Source organism: Calidris pugnax, unplaced genomic scaffold (assembly GCF_001431845.1).
Source record: "Calidris pugnax isolate Ruff unplaced genomic scaffold, ASM143184v1 scaffold147, whole genome shotgun sequence".
Lineage (NCBI taxonomy): Eukaryota > Metazoa > Chordata > Aves > Charadriiformes > Scolopacidae > Calidris > Calidris pugnax.
This window is the reverse complement of record NW_015092359.1, coordinates 3,212,377-3,230,404: the sequence shown is the minus strand read 5'-3', so window position 1 is coordinate 3,230,404 and position 18,028 is coordinate 3,212,377. Positions and strand designations below refer to the sequence as shown.

General features: G+C 44.1%; 1 protein-coding gene across 1 annotated transcript in view; it reads right to left on the bottom strand.

Annotated features, from left to right (window-relative positions):
• Positions 1 to 1,158: 1,158 nt before the first annotated feature.
• Positions 1,159 to 18,028, bottom strand: part of SNX5 (sorting nexin 5) — a 17,179-nt gene continuing 309 nt past the window's right edge. The window contains exons 2-13 of the mRNA XM_014962523.1: positions 9,426 to 9,530; positions 8,826 to 8,936; positions 8,136 to 8,257; positions 7,682 to 7,805; positions 6,956 to 7,051; positions 5,977 to 6,082; positions 5,821 to 5,896; positions 4,963 to 5,002; positions 4,789 to 4,875; positions 3,579 to 3,738; positions 2,752 to 2,837; positions 1,159 to 1,732 (exon numbers count right to left, since the gene is read on the bottom strand). Coding sequence (XP_014818009.1) covers positions 1,685 to 1,732; positions 2,752 to 2,837; positions 3,579 to 3,738; positions 4,789 to 4,875; positions 4,963 to 5,002; positions 5,821 to 5,896; positions 5,977 to 6,082; positions 6,956 to 7,051; positions 7,682 to 7,805; positions 8,136 to 8,257; positions 8,826 to 8,936; positions 9,426 to 9,530 — 1,161 coding nt within the window. The 3' untranslated portion in view covers positions 1,159 to 1,684. The remainder of the gene's footprint in view (positions 1,733 to 2,751; positions 2,838 to 3,578; positions 3,739 to 4,788; positions 4,876 to 4,962; positions 5,003 to 5,820; positions 5,897 to 5,976; positions 6,083 to 6,955; positions 7,052 to 7,681; positions 7,806 to 8,135; positions 8,258 to 8,825; positions 8,937 to 9,425; positions 9,531 to 18,028) is intronic.

Sequence of the window (18,028 nt, the reverse complement as noted above, 5' to 3'; positions counted from 1 at the left end):
CAAGCTGAAATTGTTCCTGCCAAACAAAGGTAAAAAGAGACAAAATTCAGACATTTCTCAGCTGGACTGCTACAGGATGGCATGGTCAGTAAGAGCTGCTCATGAGGTACCAAAAAGAAAAAGCATTAGGTCATGGAAAAGCACATTATTGAACAGCCCCTAGATGCTGCCTCTGAGCTGCCCGTTCTCAGGGCTTCTCTGGTTGAAGCTGCTTCAGGTGGTCTGCCCAGAGCACAGCCACAGAGCCTACTTCAGCAGGATTGGAAATTTAGTCACAAGAAGTTAAGCAAGGCTTAGATCTTCTTACTCAAAGTTGCCTTTAGAAGAGTATAGCTTGTTGACCTATACCCACATGATGATGGCCAACCTGTAGAAAGGTGACCTTGGAGTTTACAGGCTGAGCTGCCTCAGCTACAGCAGCCTAGGTTCAGTTGGCCACACTCAGTTTAAAGAGGTTTATCTTCTAGAAGACTGGCAAGGGCTGCGCTTCCAGAAGCCTCAAAGTTTTAAACAGCCTCTCGGTGCCAGCAGGAGGTGTGAAGACTGACAAAACATGAAGCACTGTAGTCTGAAGGAGTCCAAGCCATCTATACATATTGATGCTTTCAAAAGGCCTGGTTTCATAGAATCATATGGGGTTGGAAGGGACCTCTGGAGATCATCAAGTCCAACCCCCCCCACCGGAGTGGGTCTACCTAGAGCAGGTTGCACAGGATCTTGTCCAGGCAGTTTTTGAATGTCTCCAGAGAAGGAGACTCCACCACCTCCCTGGGGAGCCTGTTTCAGTGCTCTACCACTCTCACAGTAAAGATGTTCCTCCTCATGTTTAGGTGGAACTTCTTATACTCAAGTTTGTGCCCATTTCCTCTTGTCCTGTCACTGGGCACCACTGAGAAAAGACCAGCCCCATCTCCAGTTTCCTTTGTGTGCAGCATACAGGAAGTGAAAGTTTAAGAGAGCTACTCACACAGCAACATGACCTGAAGTCCCCACATTCTCATGCCAACACTCATTCCAACAGCAATGCTACCGAGTCGAATATTTCTCTCTAGTGCTCCCAATGAAGAGCTCCAGGTGACGAGCACTTTGTGACAGATCTGTGCCTGAAACCTCAGTTTGTCATTTTACACCCCACACAAAGGCTTGCCATTCAACAGCTTGTTGTATCAGACATCTTTATTTGCTGTATTGCCCAAGTGTACAAATACTGAATGTAGTTATAGAAATTCAAAATATATTGTAGTAGAAATCTGTCTGGGAAGTGGAATGTTAAGGTATTTACTTTATAAAATTACTACACTTATAAGTCGCTCCCACTTGCAAGTTTTAAATATATCAGGGCTATGAAGAGACAGATTACTTTATGATCCTGCAAAAAAGGAGTTCTTCTCAGAAAACGTTTTCTGGTAGATCAAGTCAGTCAACAGCAAATTGATTTCTTACTTTTGACTCATTTTGAGTTATCAACCAACAGGATGTTAGCTACATCCAGACAATTCATACACAATTCGGCTCTCATTTATACCAAGAAAGTCAATGCATCACTATCCAACACATTTAAGTATTAGTCAAACAGAATCTCAGTGACAATATTTATTTTAAGCTAATGAAGTCAAGCCAATAAGTTGCCCCTGGCCATTGAGTGCAATTGATGCTTTTTTTCACATTTTCAGAATAAGGCGCCTTAGTTCTTGAACAAGTCAATACAGCTTTGCAGGAGAGTGACATTGTTCTGGAAAGGAAGAGAATTAGTTTCAGATGAGTATGACCAACAATTTAAATCCTGCCTTCCACACTGAAGTAGCTTCCAAAGTAGTAGGTCCACCCCAGGATTTTGTAGCCTGTGACAATGCTGAAGAGCTTATATGGCAAAGACAAGCATTCAAGCAGTAACGCACCAAAACCAGGTCATACAGTCTGTGATCTGCCTCTTCCTACAGGCCTGCAACCATGACTCAGTTTGTGGGAAGGAGAGGGGCAAGAGAGAAGTACGTTTAAGCAGTATTGTCAAACCTTTTATATATCATGTTCAAGCTCAGCACTTAAGTAGCTACCTGTGATGAAGTCCAGGACACGCAGGGAGTGGGAAATTAGACTTTCGTTCTTCAAAAGAAGCTGAAAATGCACTATTACCTCTTCCTGAGTCTCCTGCTTTGTCCTCTAGGCTAAATTAACAGACCCTGTAAGCTGTGTATACTCTTTCCTGGATTAAGCTGGCAGTACCTGGTGTGGTCTCCACAGCCTGCTTCAAGGCTGCTCAGTAAAGCTTGGCAGAAGCTGCTACAAAGCCAGCATCCCCCTCCACTGACAAACCGAGTGAGAAGGATTGACAGCTAGATCACAAGCTGCAGGATGCACTCTCACAGCACTCAGGAATACTTGAGGCACCAGCTGCCTCCAGATGCAGGAGGGCTCAAACCCCAGAGATGAGGCTGCCTGACAAGGAGCTGCTGTGTACTGCCTGCAAAACTGTGACTTCCCACTTGCAGTGCCACAGGCTGGTGTCCTAGGAGTGACAGACTGGAAACAGACTTTCTGCACAGGACAGATAAGACTGCCAGCATTTGTTCTTTGTATGCACTACACCTACAACCTTTCACTTCCTTTCCTTCCCCTCTTCAGATCTCAGCTAAAGAGCTTGGCTGGTCTATTTTACACTTCCTAGTTTTAAAGGAAACCCAGCGAATCCTCCGAGTTACACAGCACTCGCTTCTCCCAAGCTATGCCTGTTAAATTCCAAAAAGAACACACCTTTGCATGTTTTATTTCCAGTTCTGCCATTTCAATTAGGTTTTTACGGAATGCTGCTATTCTCTTCTGTTTGAAGCTCATCAGTTCTGCGGGGAAGAAAGAAGAAAGGTAAGACAGACTTACAAAGTGTGACTGAAGCTTCAGTGATGCCCTTCATACAGAGCTGCTGTACAGCTCTAACTACAGTATTTGACCACAAAAAGGTTCAGGAGTTAAGTCTTGCTGTTTCTAGCCAGAGATGCATTCATCACATGTAAGTGGCCTCTTGGTGAGGAAACAGACAGCTTGTTTAAGACAGGTTTCGTAGGAAGACAACTGGAATAAACCAGAGGCCATACAAGCTGTGTGAGAACACAGAACATTCAAACCCCAAGAACATAAAAGGAGTAGCGTATATACCATGAAAGCATGTTTCCTCTGGTTTATATTGCCCAAAGGCATCTACTAAGAACCAGTGTTTGAAGCTCTGTATGAGGCACTCAGCTGTACTGGGACAGAGCAAAAGCCTGTTTGTGCAGTTCTAATTGAGATTATCAAAAGCCTGAGTAGTTACCTTCAGGTGGAGTCTGAGAATAAGAGTTCAGTCTGGAAAGAAAACACTAGGGGCTTATAAATAAGGTTCACCTAATACTGACATTGCTCTGCTTCAGACAATCATTATTAAAAACATTCAGATGCATTAACTTTACAGGCCTCTGAACAGCCCTTGGGGTGCCCAGACTACTTGCTTCAGGAGAGCGTTCAGAAGCCTTCAGTAGCTGAACATCAGATCAAGACCTGGATTGTGTTAGGATCTCCCTTCAGAGTAAATACAAAGCCTGCTTTACCTTGTTTTGCAGATTCGGAGATCTTTTCAAACTTCTGACAACAATCCTGTTGATGTGCCTCGGCCAGCCTGACATCCTTGCTCTTTAGCCTGGCTTTATCTAGAGCTTTGTTGGAGTTTTCATAGTCAACAAGAGCCCTTGTACGTCTGTACAGAAGATCCTGAAAGTAGACAGAAATAGCGCAAAGCCTTAAGAGGACTACTTCCCCAACTGAGGTTACAACTACCTTAGCAGCAGGAGGTTTCACTTTTCAGCACCAGTTCTGCTGCTCCATCAGTGCAGTGGCAAGTTTTCAGGACAGCCACTCGTGCCCTACTCAAGGAAGTCACAGGGCTACTGTAGGCACCACTTCTTCCCTTAAAGTAGCTTTATTTTTCTCTAAGGTGGGCTCCTTTACTAAGAGAGAATGGCACTTTCTGAACTCCCTCAGCCTACTTCTAGTAAAGGCTACACTATCATTTAATTTGCTGAAGATCTGACCGTTTGACTGAAACGCTAGACTAACCTAGGCATGAAAACCAGCACAGGTCTCAGCACCAATTTCCCTCCTAAATCCAGCAGCAGTAGAGTCTTGATGTCTAAATAAGCGTACACCAGAGAGGGAGATTGTAGTGAATGTTCCAGGGTACCTGATGTTAGAGGTATGACACTAGATGAAGAGGCCCATCAGGTCATACCATTTCTCAGTATAGTCATCCCCTGGCTAACTATTGATTAGAAAAAGCTCTGCTGGCAAGGCTTTTGTAGTCACATCAATCTATCAAACCCCACTTGGTAGTCCAGACTCCAATAGCCTCCACCTGTTACTGCATATTCATAATAAAGTAGTTTGGTTAAGATTTACTTTGGTATTTTTAATTAGCCATCATTTGTTTCACTGACAAGTCATGAGCACTCAGGCAAGCAAAGGGTTAGAATGCTGCTGCAGATTCAAATTCAGTTTGCTCTAACTTACCTACAGAAATTTTAAAAGAGTTCTTCCTCTCTATGTGCCAAAGAAAAACTGGTCAGTGATCCTAATCAGCCCTTCTGTAGGTGGGCTGGACTGCAGCTAGCCAATATATAGTTTCTCAATTCTGCTGTGGTTTAGGAGTGCCAGGTTTCTTAGGCAAAACAAGGGCCCACCACTTTCCTGTCTTCTTAAAAGTACAAAGAATACCATTAGTGAATGATGCCCATAATTAAACTTCAAAAAGAAAGCTGTTCTCACCTTAGCAGCTTCTATATTGAGCATGTAGTACCTCAACAGTTCAGAGAGCTTTAAGTCTTCATCAGATGAAACTCTACTCTCTACCTTCTGCAGAAGAGATCAGAGCTGGTATGTAACAAAACAGCACCATCCAGATTCAGAGATTCTTTTCCCCACCCACAAAGCTTCCCTTACCCTGAGTTTCTCAAAGAGCTCAGCAACTTTCAACAAGTACCTAGGAGGAAAAGAAAAAAGGGTATAATGAGTTTAGATACTTTCTTAGTTTGATAAATGCCAGGATCAATTCAGAGGAAACCAAGAGGCCACAGGTTGGAGTTCACTCCTTCACACAGACTCAGCCAGGGGCTTGAAAAGAACTCAGGTTTAGGCAAAGACATGGACAAAAGGTTCAATGCAAGAGGTACTGGATTCCAGCCTAATAGTACAGTTGAGGAGCAAGATACCTGACCTCTAGAGCATAAAGGTCTTCCTGAGAATTCCCCCGCTGCTACACTCCAAGGGATAAACTGTCTTGCTTATTCAGCTACGTATTGTTCTAACAGGGTCTTGTTAAATTGATGGCAAGGTTTAAAACGTGGAAGAATTCACCTCAGAAAAGGTGACTATGGTTGCATAGCTTAGAAAACCCTACTATTCTGAAACTTCAAAGGTCCAGAAGGTAATACAGGCCTAGTGTAAGTTGTGGTTGTATTTAACAGCTCATTAAAACACTGATGCATAACACCTTTCTCTCATAGTCTGGGAGACTGATCTGAAAAAATTCAAGGAGACTTCTGTTTAGGAGCTTTGATGACCAGCACAATTCAGCTGTAGGGCACACCTAGTAAGATATCAGCTAGTTAAGAGACATGCAATTAATAGTTTTAGGTCTGCCACACCAGGAGTGTCAGAGGATAGAAAGTTTTGATGCTACCTGCTTGCAATTCAAGACACTCAAACCAGCAACAACTCAATCCCCTGGATCTTACAGAAGGAACTTGATATTCCCAGACTCAGAATGTGTCATAAACATAAACAGTTAGAATTGCTTACTTTTTGATAACTGTAGGTTCTTCTAATGCCAGGCTGTTCAAGCAAGCTGAAGTATAAATATAGTCATCTGCAACATCTGCAAGAATAAGACAATGTTTTCAGAATGAAATCAGCAAGACTGCAAGGTCCTTAGAAAGGTCTTTGAAAAAAATTCACTTTTATGAGATCTCGTCATCTTATCTGCTTTTGCACATGCATCCTTGATTCTGTTGTAGTAGTTCACAAGAAAAGTCTTCTCTTGCTCAAAAAAGTCTTCTACTTCCTGAAAAGAGAGTATGACCCAGTCAGCTACATTACTGCAGAACACAAGCTCTTCTTTCTTCTAACAAAGGCCAAAGGAAGAACCATAGCCACCCGAGCATTATGCCCATTATCTCTACTGAAGAGCAGAGTTCAAGAGAAGATCCTGAGGCAAGGGTTTGACAAACCAAGCTGTTTGGCAAGTTGCTTTTTTCACCATGAAGCAAAGATGGACTTGACACTCAACTATTCGACACCGCAGGTTGTCTGAACCAATCAGTAAGTTGGTACCAGACAGCCCTTAGGGCTACCAACTGCTGGAATTTTATTTCCCAGGTCTGCTGCAGGCAGTAGCTAAGCAGTTTACAAGCTTACTTCACATCCACACCAAACATCACGTACACTGTAATGTTCCATGACATGGCATTTAGGACAGCAAGTCTCTTAGAAAGAGTTACCATGGAAACACGATAGAAAAAGCTGAAGCTGGACCAGTTACAGGAGTCTTTGGTATTTGATCTAGTGCAAGCAGAAACCTATAAATCAGTTTGTTCAGAGCTCCAATTTACACAAAAGCAACAAGAGCACTTGCTGAAGGTGTAATTCCTTCCTCCCCACCAGCATCTTGTGTTAAGGCAACTCTTGTGCCTTCACTAGAAGCTTTGAATGTACACTTTTTTTTAAGAGCCTGTAGCTTCAAGGTCTTATTTCTACAGAAGTCAAAATTAACATAGGCTACTCTGCTCAGCTTGGGACAGCAGTAACAAGGAAGATTAGTGTTAGTAACTGAGCCTCATGCACATCAAGCCTGAAGCAGGCATAACTAATGTCCCTGGAGCAGGAAGCAAGAAATAATCAAGATTAGGCTAAGTAAGAGGTAAATCAACTACCTTACCTTGACACCAGAGAAGAGGACTTCATCAGCACTCTTTACCACACTTTTTAAAAAGCCACCAAACACCTCTTTTGTGTTTTTCCTCCGGACACTCAGCTACAACAGAGAGGCCAAGACAACTTTAAAGTTAGCCTGTGGGGGCAAGTGAGTATTTCGACCCTCAAAGTATACTAACATCATTTGTATCTAGCACATGACAGAGCAGGGCAATTTCCACACTCTTAGTAATAGCCATATAAACTTTATAAAAAGATGAATCATGAAACAAACTGCTTGACTAGAAGTTGTTCAACTATTCTGTGCCACAGATTTTTCCCATTCCCAGAAACAGCTCAGCTTCTCCTTTCCAGATCTTGGACGAGCATTTATCACCCATAATTAGGTGTGATAAAACAGATGCAGTACTAACTTTAATACACCTCCATTCTTCCATTTTAGGACCATGCAACACACAGCACAGCTACACCTGAACCACACTTGTTCCTAAGATAAAGGCATACAAAGTTGGCTTCCTAACCAATTTGACTACATTAAAAAAAAGCATCATGAGATTTATAACAGAAAGAGGTCAAGCTTTCATCCTTTAATCATCTCACAGAAGTAGTGGCAATATCTCTGTGCTGATGCTGCACATGTATTTACATAACACTCTGACTATACCCAGGAAAAGTGACAGCACTCCTAATATCTTGCCTCACTCAGAGAAGAGGAAAAAAAAAGACTTACATCCTGGTCATACTCCAAGAAAACATGAAAGTTGCGATCTTTGCTGAGCACAGGATGAGAAGAGATCCGCTGAAGAAAGATTTCGTGTGATGATACAGTCTTCTTGAAGACAGCGAGGTATTCACTGAAAGGAAAGAACAGACTGACATCCTCTCTTGTACTGCCTTCTTCAATACACAAAGAATTGCTTTAAGTTTATCCAGTGAAAATATTAAACAACATGCTTCTGAAATAGCTAGCTAGTGATAGAGAAGCTATTTTCAATCTCTTAAGCTAGTATGTTTTCCAGTTTGAGAGAAGCTCTTGGCAACACCCCAGCTCCAAAATTTTAAGGATTATGCAGCAGCAGACACCCTTCAAAACAGCCACACTAAGATCAGTTAGGACCAAATAAGTTGCTCTCCCAGGAGGCTTCTTTAAGCGCAGCTTTTGGCAGTAGATTCATTCTACTTACGCTTCTAGCTCTTGCTTCATTTTGGCAAACTCTTCTTTTGTCATGGACACTTCTCCTTCCCCTAGCTTCTGCATCTTCTCTCTGGGACCATCAAAGTCAGGTTTTGAAGGTGCTGGAGGTATCTAGCCAAGGAATTGGTTAGTGATAGATGCTAGCAAATAAAGTTTTCCAAAATTACACCTAGCCTTCTCTGGAAGAGGGTCCTTTTGCCTAGACATGGCAAGCCAGCAAAGCTCTGCACCCAGGAATTCTAGAGACATGTTCATGTCTACACCCCTGTTTGCCCCTTCCAGTCTGTGCTACCCCTGCCCTGGGGGAAACCCAAGAGAAACAGCCACTATAATCCAACCCTGTAGCCAGCCATCTTCTGTGGCCTACAGGGCCTCCTAAAGAATCAGAATAGCAAAGACTATATTTAATATAGTGTTTTACTGTGTCCTCTGCAAGTAGATATTAATACCACCACAGAGTCAGGAACTCTCAGAGCATCAAGCTTTTTTTGTTGCTCCAGGATATATAGAAAGTTAACAGAGCTGTACCACTCAAGTTGTTTGGAATTAAGGCAAAAGGAAACATAGGGAATACCCGAGTCATGAAGCACTAGTAACATCAGTAAAGCAGACTTCATGCCTTCACTGGTACACACTTTAAATCTTTTGTATAGAGCTACATTTTTCAGGAATTACTTACAATGAGTCCTGCATACTCTTCAGTTTCAGTGAGCGTATCATGCAGCCACACAAAGTCTTCATGCTGCCTTGTAACTGAAAATTCAGGGCTTTGAAAAGCTGGCAGTGTAGTCTGGAAGAGAAGATATAGAAGCCCTACTGTTTTGTAAATTAGTGCTTTTAGAAACAGTTCTGTCCATTTCCAAAGGAAGCTATTTTGCCTAGTAAGAGCCTCGCCTACTCCCTTTTAGCTGAGCTGGCACTCATTTGAGAGCCTTAGTAGTAAGGAGACTATTTAAAGAAAAGGCACTGTTGTGGAACAGCATTAATGCAGCTTATTTTGTGAAGTTCCACAGTAGCTGGTTTCCCCACCCCTACCCCCCAGCCTTTCTGGTATCAAGGTAGGATTCCTTAGCAAAGCCAATCTAGTGTTTCAGCTACCTTGTCTCTATTTAGAGTGTTCAAGTCTTAAGGAAATCCAAAGTTTCTGCATATATACACACACACCCCTCAGGCCTTTAAGTGGACAAGCTCCATCTAATTAGATTTCCTTAATTGCCAAGTCCATCTTTACCAATATGTGTATTACAAATACTCATTACTTTCTACCCCATGATCTTACCTTAGTATGCACAGTGAACTTCACTCTGTCCTTTTCACTTAGGGCATCAGGTATATCAATTTGGAGAGAAGGATCAACATTCAGGTCTACAGATACAGACCTCAGCTGCAACAGAATTCACAGAATAAGCCTTGGTCAAACATCAGGTAGGTTTAGTGAAGCTAGACTGGTCATCAGCTGTCAACAAGAACCCCATTACAATAAACCACTGCCTCCAGGAACAGCACATATGGACAAGCATGACAGCCTTGACACTACCTATACATCACTGTGACAAGCCTCCCCTTCCAAGCACAGGAAACTAAAAAGGCCTGTTAGCTTAAAAAATCTGAAAAACCAGTTGTTAGAGTTCACACTAGAGGCATTTGGGAAGTTTTCTCTCAAAAGAAGCATCTTCCTTCCAGTACTTCTCCAGCTTAATTACTTGAAGCTCAAACCAAAGCCTCTTATGCCATTTAGAAGATAGTAACAATCCTAATAGTTCTCTTTGTTATCCTGTGCCTCCACAACATGTGGCAAAATTGCTCTTATGAGCCAAACCTTGTGACCTGTTTCCTCACCCTTACATCAGGGAGCTGCTTTAATCTAAGGCAAGAAGAGTTAACTGCTTTTATCTATTACAAATAGCAAGTCACAGGCAAGAGCCAATACTTCAGACTGGCCTTAAACAGAGACAGCACCTTCCTTTAGGGACTTATTTCTTCATTCCAAGACCCTACACCCAGAATATAGTTTCAACCATACTTAAACTTCTCTAGAGCAGTGGAATAGCCTTCTCAGTTGAAGATGTTCTAGGCTACACGCCACTGACATCCTCAAGCCATAGTCCTACTGATATTCCTTACAAGGACAGCACTTGCTGACTCAAGAGCAGACAGGGCCTTGATGCTCAGCATGTCACCCTCTTCTGGGAAGTGGCCAGGCTGCATTCAGGAGCAGTAAGATTCAGGATAGCCACCAGCTCATTCCTCCCAATTTACAATTTGAACTTCCTTTATCAAGTCATACTCCACTGCATGTACCCAACCATTGACGACAACCAGTTTCAGTTCCCTACACGACCTCAGAAGCAAGCAAAAAAGTTTAGGCATTTCCAGTATGGATTACTGAGATTAATGCATACATCCAGTTCTTCCATCAAGTAGAATCATGTCTTTAGATACCACAGAATAGACTTTTACAAGCTATTGGATGCTAGTGATCGTCAGCTTCAGTCACCCATATTCCAGAAGCATGCAGGAACCTTAGCCTGTCACATTATGGTGATTCCTGTCCTATGAAATCTGTCTTCTAAGAGGCCATCCCTTTAGTGCTGCAACCTAACAAATCCTTTTTCTTTTCTGCATAAGGGAGAAACTGCCAGAGACCAAGGTCACAATGCAGGAAGTTTGCAGAAGAGTGACCATCAGAGCCAGGCTGAATCCCAAGGTTATCCTTTAGAGATAATTCTGAAGGCCTTCGCAGGAAAGCAAGCTACACAGCTGGCCCATAATTGTTTCACCACCCTGCAGCATCCTACCACACAGACCCCACCAGCCAGGAGCTTGCCCCAACCACCTGCTAAGCATAAGAAGTCTCAGCCCTGAAGCCCACAGCAGCTGGTGCCAGATAGCATCTGAGCAACCCTGTCATATCACAGATAGCTTGAATGCTGCCTTAAGCTTCTGTAAAGCCGTGTAAGAACTGTTGAGAGGTTGCCCTTTACAAAGCTTTGGAAACTCCCTCCCCCTAGTCTGGCCATCTGTGTACTGCAGTTCGGATCTGGTAGATGACAAGTCTCTCTGGCTGCCTGCAGGGGACACAGCTGTCAGGCTATAGCAGGCTTTTGCCTCTATCCAGCCTGCCCCTGCCTAGACTCCCACTACCACTGATGGTTCCTGCCACCAGGCTCTACTACGTAAGTGAGGGACACCCCAATCACTGTGCCCTCATCCTTCCAGCCATGCTAAAAAGACTTGTATCTGCTGCATACTAGCTGTCAGCTACAGTTAGAAGGATGTGGGCAAGAGATACACCTCTTTAAGCCTTACGACTGTGGAAAGACCTTGTATGCAGCACATTAAGCTTCTCATCCTGACTTCTATAGGACAGAAGGCATTTATCCCATTGTGGGTATTGCTCTGGCAGCAAGCAAGGACATTGAGCTTACAGAGCATGCCCTGCAACACAGCTCCTAGCAGTCCCAGCACTGCTCACATCCAAATGGATGTGGTGGGATTCCAAGCACTACAGGGACTCCAACAGTACAGTTGCTTCTCTCCAGTTACTTTATGGGACAATTATATTCCCCTACAGGCACATGACTCTGATACTTACCAGGAAGGCACAGACCAAACAGCACAAAGGTGCATGGTTTGGAGGTCACCGACACTGGTTTAGGCAGAAGCCACCCCAATCAAGCACTGGAGGAAAGATAGGTAGAAGGCCACCATTCAGTCATGAGTTTCACTGGGAGCACAGCTCACTGTTTGTTGCTAAGTGAATGAAAGGCAAATTGGTTGATGTTTCCCAGCCGGATAACATTTGCAGCCAAAGCAGTGAGATGCAGACCCCAGTGTTTTGCATCCTGCTTACTTATCTCCACTGTCCAAACAGGATCAGCAGCGCTAACAATATGAACTGCTGAGTCTGGAAAGTACGATAAGCCAAAGGAAACTGCTTCCTCTCAGCTAAACTAAGGAAAGGATTACACAAATCAGCCAGTCCTGAATTTATGAACTGTCTCATAAAGCATTGTGAAGAAAGTAACCCATACTGCCCACACACACACACCCATGCCTAGTAGTTGCCTGCATAAGAGATGGGCAGGCATGGACACAAGATGGTACTGGTTTCTCAGATTAAAGCAGTTCACATGTCACAGGCATTTCTCCCTTGCCCTAGCACCATAAACTGCAGAGGCAATGGGGCAAGAACATGTAACCTACAGCTTCAGCAACCCCCAGGAATCCCCAGCTTACTGCCCCAGAAGGGCCTTATTTATACAGAGGCCAACTGGGAGTCAGCAACAGTGCTCAGCTGTGCACTCCAGAGCAGCATGTACTATAAACATGGCTCAAAGTGTGAGACCAGCCCAGAAACAGGACAAAAGTCAAGAACACCCCTATATACAGTGGTGGGATTCTGCCTCTCAGGAAGACAGGAAGCCACCTGCTAAAAAAAAAAATAATCTTTTACTTCTCCTACCCTAAACATCTGCTACAGCAGTGCACATGACCCAGGCTATACTTAAAGGCCACTGTATGCTCAAACATCAAACACATCAGTGTTTGAAGACAGCACAGGATTATCACCTCTGCCCTTCAGGAATCTGGTCTTGGTACTAAGGACCTGGAGCCATATGAAACAGAGGATTATAAAACGACTGGTCTGCTCTAGTCCTGTGAAGGTCACTGTGGGCTCCTAACTTCAGGCCAGAGACCTTTAGAATTACACAATCACAGCAGCAAGGCTCAGACTACAAAGAGAGCATTCACACCGTCTGACTTCAGGAGGACAGAGTGCTTTGTTTCCCTACAGAAAGTGCTGGGGCAGCATTTCTCCAGTGAACTGGAAGCAAGAAGCCCCCCTCCTTATTACCACATCTCTATAACCCAGTGCACCTAAAGCAGATGTTTCACACCATCAGTTATCAACACAAGCACCTGCTCCTGCAGTAATAGCAGTTCATCATTCAGGACCTTTCATTCCACCATCCCTCCTACATCCACTCAACAAGCAGGAATGAAGACCAACTTGCTTACAGTCACATGAAGGCTGTGCAGAGGAATTAAACTTTCATCTCCAGGCCCCAGGCTTGTTCCTTTATCATAGCAAGCATCCAACCTAAGGCCTTCCCAGGAAACCACCCCATCTTAGCTCTCAGGCCTGCCATGCCTGGAAGCTTCTTCATATCTGGAGGCATTTCTCTGCTAGGACATCATTGCTTCTTCCCTGCATTCCAGGCAGTGGGCAAGAGAACTGAAGTTTCCCCACTCCAGTGACCAGAAACCAGTCTGCCACCCCATACCCTCAAGGGGATATAAACCATGCTCAAGACCTAGTAAGAAATTATTCCTTACTCACAGCACATGCCCAAAAGAGGTACAGAGGATGATGACTCCTGGAGCAGCAAAGTGGGGAAATAGCTTGCTGGGCTGCAGTCTGAATCACTCATCCAAATCCAGCACAGTGCCCCTACTTTCGCCTCTCATTTCCCTTTCTCAGAAAGAACTTGGAGGCTTCTGGTTTGCAATGATTACAACGACTGTTACAACTGCTCTGATGCCTTCTACTTCTAGGCTTATGCCTCTTTAGTGACTTTTATTGGGATCCTCAGGGTTTCTTGAGGATTCAAGAAAAACTTCTCCCTGTTCAGTAAAGATACTGACCACCAGAACTGTCTGACCTCCAAATTAGAACAAGACACCAAGCAAAGCCCTCCAAGCAGTCATCCTATTGATTAACATTTCTAAGCTTCAGGACCAGAAGACTAAAATAGATATCACATTACTAATTAGGACACTATGATAATCACCTGATCAGGAAGCCCAAGAAAAGAGACAGCAGAGAAAATTACTGTGACCAATCCAGGTAGAGATTTACAGCACTTGTTTTTTCTTATTGCTTCGAGATTAAAAAAAAACACCACAGACAACACAAGAGTTGGATCATTTAAATACAATCTAGCAACAACCATCAGCCGCCCAGGCTTCAGCTTGACACAAGGTTCTGATCAGGCCTCATCCAATGAGAAACACATCTTCATGCTTGCAGGCACCCAGTAGAAGGAAGTGCCCTCAGCCACTGAAGCTGCTTAGTGATTTGCCTGAACTGCTGCATTTAAAGTTATATCACCTGCAGTTTTAGCATCAGTTCTAGATGACTCCATGTTGCTTCTGCATTCTAACAAAACAATCTGCCAGTGCAAGCAACTGTGCACAACATCCGACTGCTAGCAAAATAACAATCCATATTAATTCTCAAAGTCAGATTAATCAATCCAGGGGTCTTCCACATCGCTGGGCTCCCAGAAGGCACAAGGAGCCCTTCCACAAGGGTTTACATGTCACAGAGTGTTCTGCTTATTGTCAGCTACCTTATAAAAACCCTCTCCTCTTACTAATCACCTCCCTGCTGTCATTCAAGAAACAGCCATAAACAAGACTTCAGTAGCAATTACATCTGCCACTACCCAGCATCCATTATTTTTTTTTTTACAAAGTAGTCTAATTAAACCAGCTTAAGTGCTCTCCAGAGAGCAATAAAAGATCATGATGTTTCCTGGCAGTTTATATACAGACTCCTCAATTTGAGAGGGCCTTGTTTTGACACCCAGGAGTTAACCAGCAGACTTTCAGAGTATCTGGCCAGCAGATATTAGTGCCATTAGTTGCTGGAACTACACTTCAGTCATATTCAGCACAAGTAGCTTAAGCTTCCCTTTAATCAAGATACTAAAAATATGTCTGGAAGCACACTGCACGCATGCAGCAAAGAGCCCATACAGTAGATGTGAAGGTTTGATTTTGCAGCCCTTGTGACAGACTTGCTGTTAGCTCCTTGACATTCTGCAGAATCAGTCCTGAAGCAGTCCAAGTTACATATAACCAGGCAAATGGAAGCAGTCTTCTTCCACACAGTCTTCATGTTGCTACTTACGCTATAGGAAATGCTTTCCCAAATTTGCGACTTTGGACTGTAGGACTCCAGTGATGCATTGGTTTCATTATTTCACTTAAAACAAAGACAAAGAGGGAATAACAGCTCAATTTAGTCTCATTGAAATGGCATTCCTCACCAAGCGCAGAGCTTGCCAAGCAAGCAGAAGGCAGCCTCTCTAGCCAGAGCACCTGTTGCCACTGGTTGTGCAATAAGCTGGCCTGATGACTTTGCTCTCCTGTCAGAGGGATCTCTGCATCACTTCCTGCAGAAACCAAGCAGGCACACACCTCTTCGCAGAGGGAGGGAGCTGTGGGAAGGACACCATCAACATTCAAGGATGCCATGTTCTGAGCCAAAGCCTCTCCAGCTCACACACAGGACACCTCCACACAATCCACTGCTTCCTCAGAAGAGGAGTCAAGCAACAGCTTTGGCAGTGCAGGACGAATCCACCCTGCTGCAGCAGCGTGCCTGCAGAGCACAGCCCATGGCTAAGCACTTTTAGCCCATGTGCCATCTGTAACATGAAGCACGCCCAGCTAAAATGGAAGTTGTGCAACACAAGCACAACCCCTAAGCCACAGTCAGCATCTAGAAGAATGTTTTGCTGACCTCCTGCAGTGAGGCCAGAGCTGGTGGTGGGGAAGCCTCAGCAATACAGCTTCACCACACTCTCTTCACCTCCCATGGATTTGAAATAGTGTCATTAGCCCGAAGTGGGCCAGCCTCAAGGAGGCTATATGTCCTTGAGAGTACATTATCCTTATCCAGCAGCTTTCACCTTGCTAGCAGGTCATCTCCCTGCTTGCTTTTGGACCCAGCAGCATGCAGGAGCAGCTTGCTGGCAAGGCATAAGCAAGATCTAATAGGCCCTCATTCTTTCCAGAGCATGTAGCAGAAGTTGTCCAGCACCAAAAACCACTGTTCAGGAGTGGTAACAGCAAGTCCCAGGCCATGACATAACATTTTGTCTTCCACTGACTGTTCTGAGAAAGAAGGGCTACAATACTCACTCTTGGTATTTTTATCCTGAACAGCTTAACTGCAGACTGGAGCCTTTAAAATACTATCAAGCCACTGACATTAAGAAACACCAGGGTATTTGTACAAGCTCAGCTTGGCAGTCCCACTACTTGCTTCACTTTCTGAAGTGCCTTTTCCTCCCCATGACAGATTACACCATCTTTCCCACTGCACTTCCAATCGCCCTTATCCTACCCTCCCTTCCTCTTCCTACATATCCTGACCCTCTCCTGCTTCGCTGCCTCAGGGTCAGTTTTTAGTTTATGCTTACCAGTGATTCCTATTCAAGGTTAATAACTAATGCAGCTTCCTTTATAGGCATAGGCTTTATCTCCTGGCCACACACCAGTTCCATGTTGCTGTTTCCTTACCTAAACAGGAACAGACAAGATAGGAGTATTTCTATCCTCCTCCCCATTGCTGGAATCCAAAGTCAGACCTAATACCTGAAACAAGCTAGTTAATCTTTGGCCACTGAGCATTAGAGTTTAAAGCTACTCCAGCCCTCACTATGGGAACATGTTCCCCTCCTCCCAATATTCCTGTCTGCTAAATTGGAAAGGGTGCAAAAACATTCAAAGTTACCAATTGCTGCAAGACAGCTGATATTTTACCTTCCCCTCCACCCATCACCTACAGGCCCTACAAGCCTATAAAGGCTTTCACTCAGTATCTGAATGGCAGATACTTTAATACCAACAGTTTCACACACAGAAGAAAAAGGTTAAAGCACCAGCTAGTTCACAACTCAAAGCAAATAACCAGAAAACATCTGTCCAATAAACTTTTGCCAATTCTACTGGGCTAAGACTATTTTAAAAAGATTCCTATGCAAGAGAAACAGATGAAAGGAAGTTATCTTTAAAAAAAACATTCAAAGGAGCTGTATTTCTAGCCCTCTAGTCAGCTATTAGACATCTTCCAAAAGACAGCAGAAAATAAGATAGAAAGAAAAGAAGATATGCCTTAAGCACACTTAACAGTCATCTTCCTGCAAGCTTGGTTTAGTCACAAGGCAAAACTACATTGAGGTATAACAATAGGAAAGTTAACTAGAGAGCTCACAGACTGTTACATGGCTGTCCTACCTTCTCTTTGGGGTGTGTTGGGTATAGTTATTAAACCAGGTAGACCACCCAGTATGAAAAATAATTCCAAGCACTATCTACATACAGAGTAACTACTTCACAAAGCCCCTGCTTTAGCACTTAATTTGCATTTCCTCTGAGAAGTTGAGCATCCTAATTTCAGGAAACACTCCATGGTCCCTCAAAGCCAGGATGTAAGCCTCCTTAGCGCTCAAAGCTTCAACGTAACAAGGCACTACTACAGAGAAAAGAACACCAAATCAGCTACCAGTGCAACAACCACAGGAAAGAGAAGTCACAGCTGAAGTGACAGCTGACAGGCTAATTAACACAAGTCCCACAACCAGGAAGGCTGGTCCGGGACACACAAGGCAGCTGAGCCACTGAGGAAGAGCAAGTTTAAGCACCCCTAGCAGAAGTGCCTACAGCACTTCATGGCTAGCACCTAGCCACAGGTCCTGACGAGCAGGCCCCACTCCTGTGGCTCTCAGGCCCTGCTTGTCACCCCTCTCTTGCCATAAACCGGGCACTCCCCTCACAGCCACCTCTGCCTTGAGGGAGCACAGAGCGCTCCCTGTCTCCTCCTTCTCGCCCGGTTTTCTTCCTTTTTTTTCCACCCCCCTCTCTTTATCTTCCTCCAGGCACCTCTTCCTCCAGGGGCAGCACCCCACGCTCAACCCGAGGCGGCTGCACCCCCCTCGCCTCCCCTCAGAGGACTTCGGGCGCAGGGAGAACCCATGCAGGGGCTGCTAAGAAAACTAATATTTAAGAAAACTAATATTTAAAAGATTAAAACTACAACAACAACCCCTAAACCGAATTAAAAAATAAAAACCCGTCGCTGCCCCA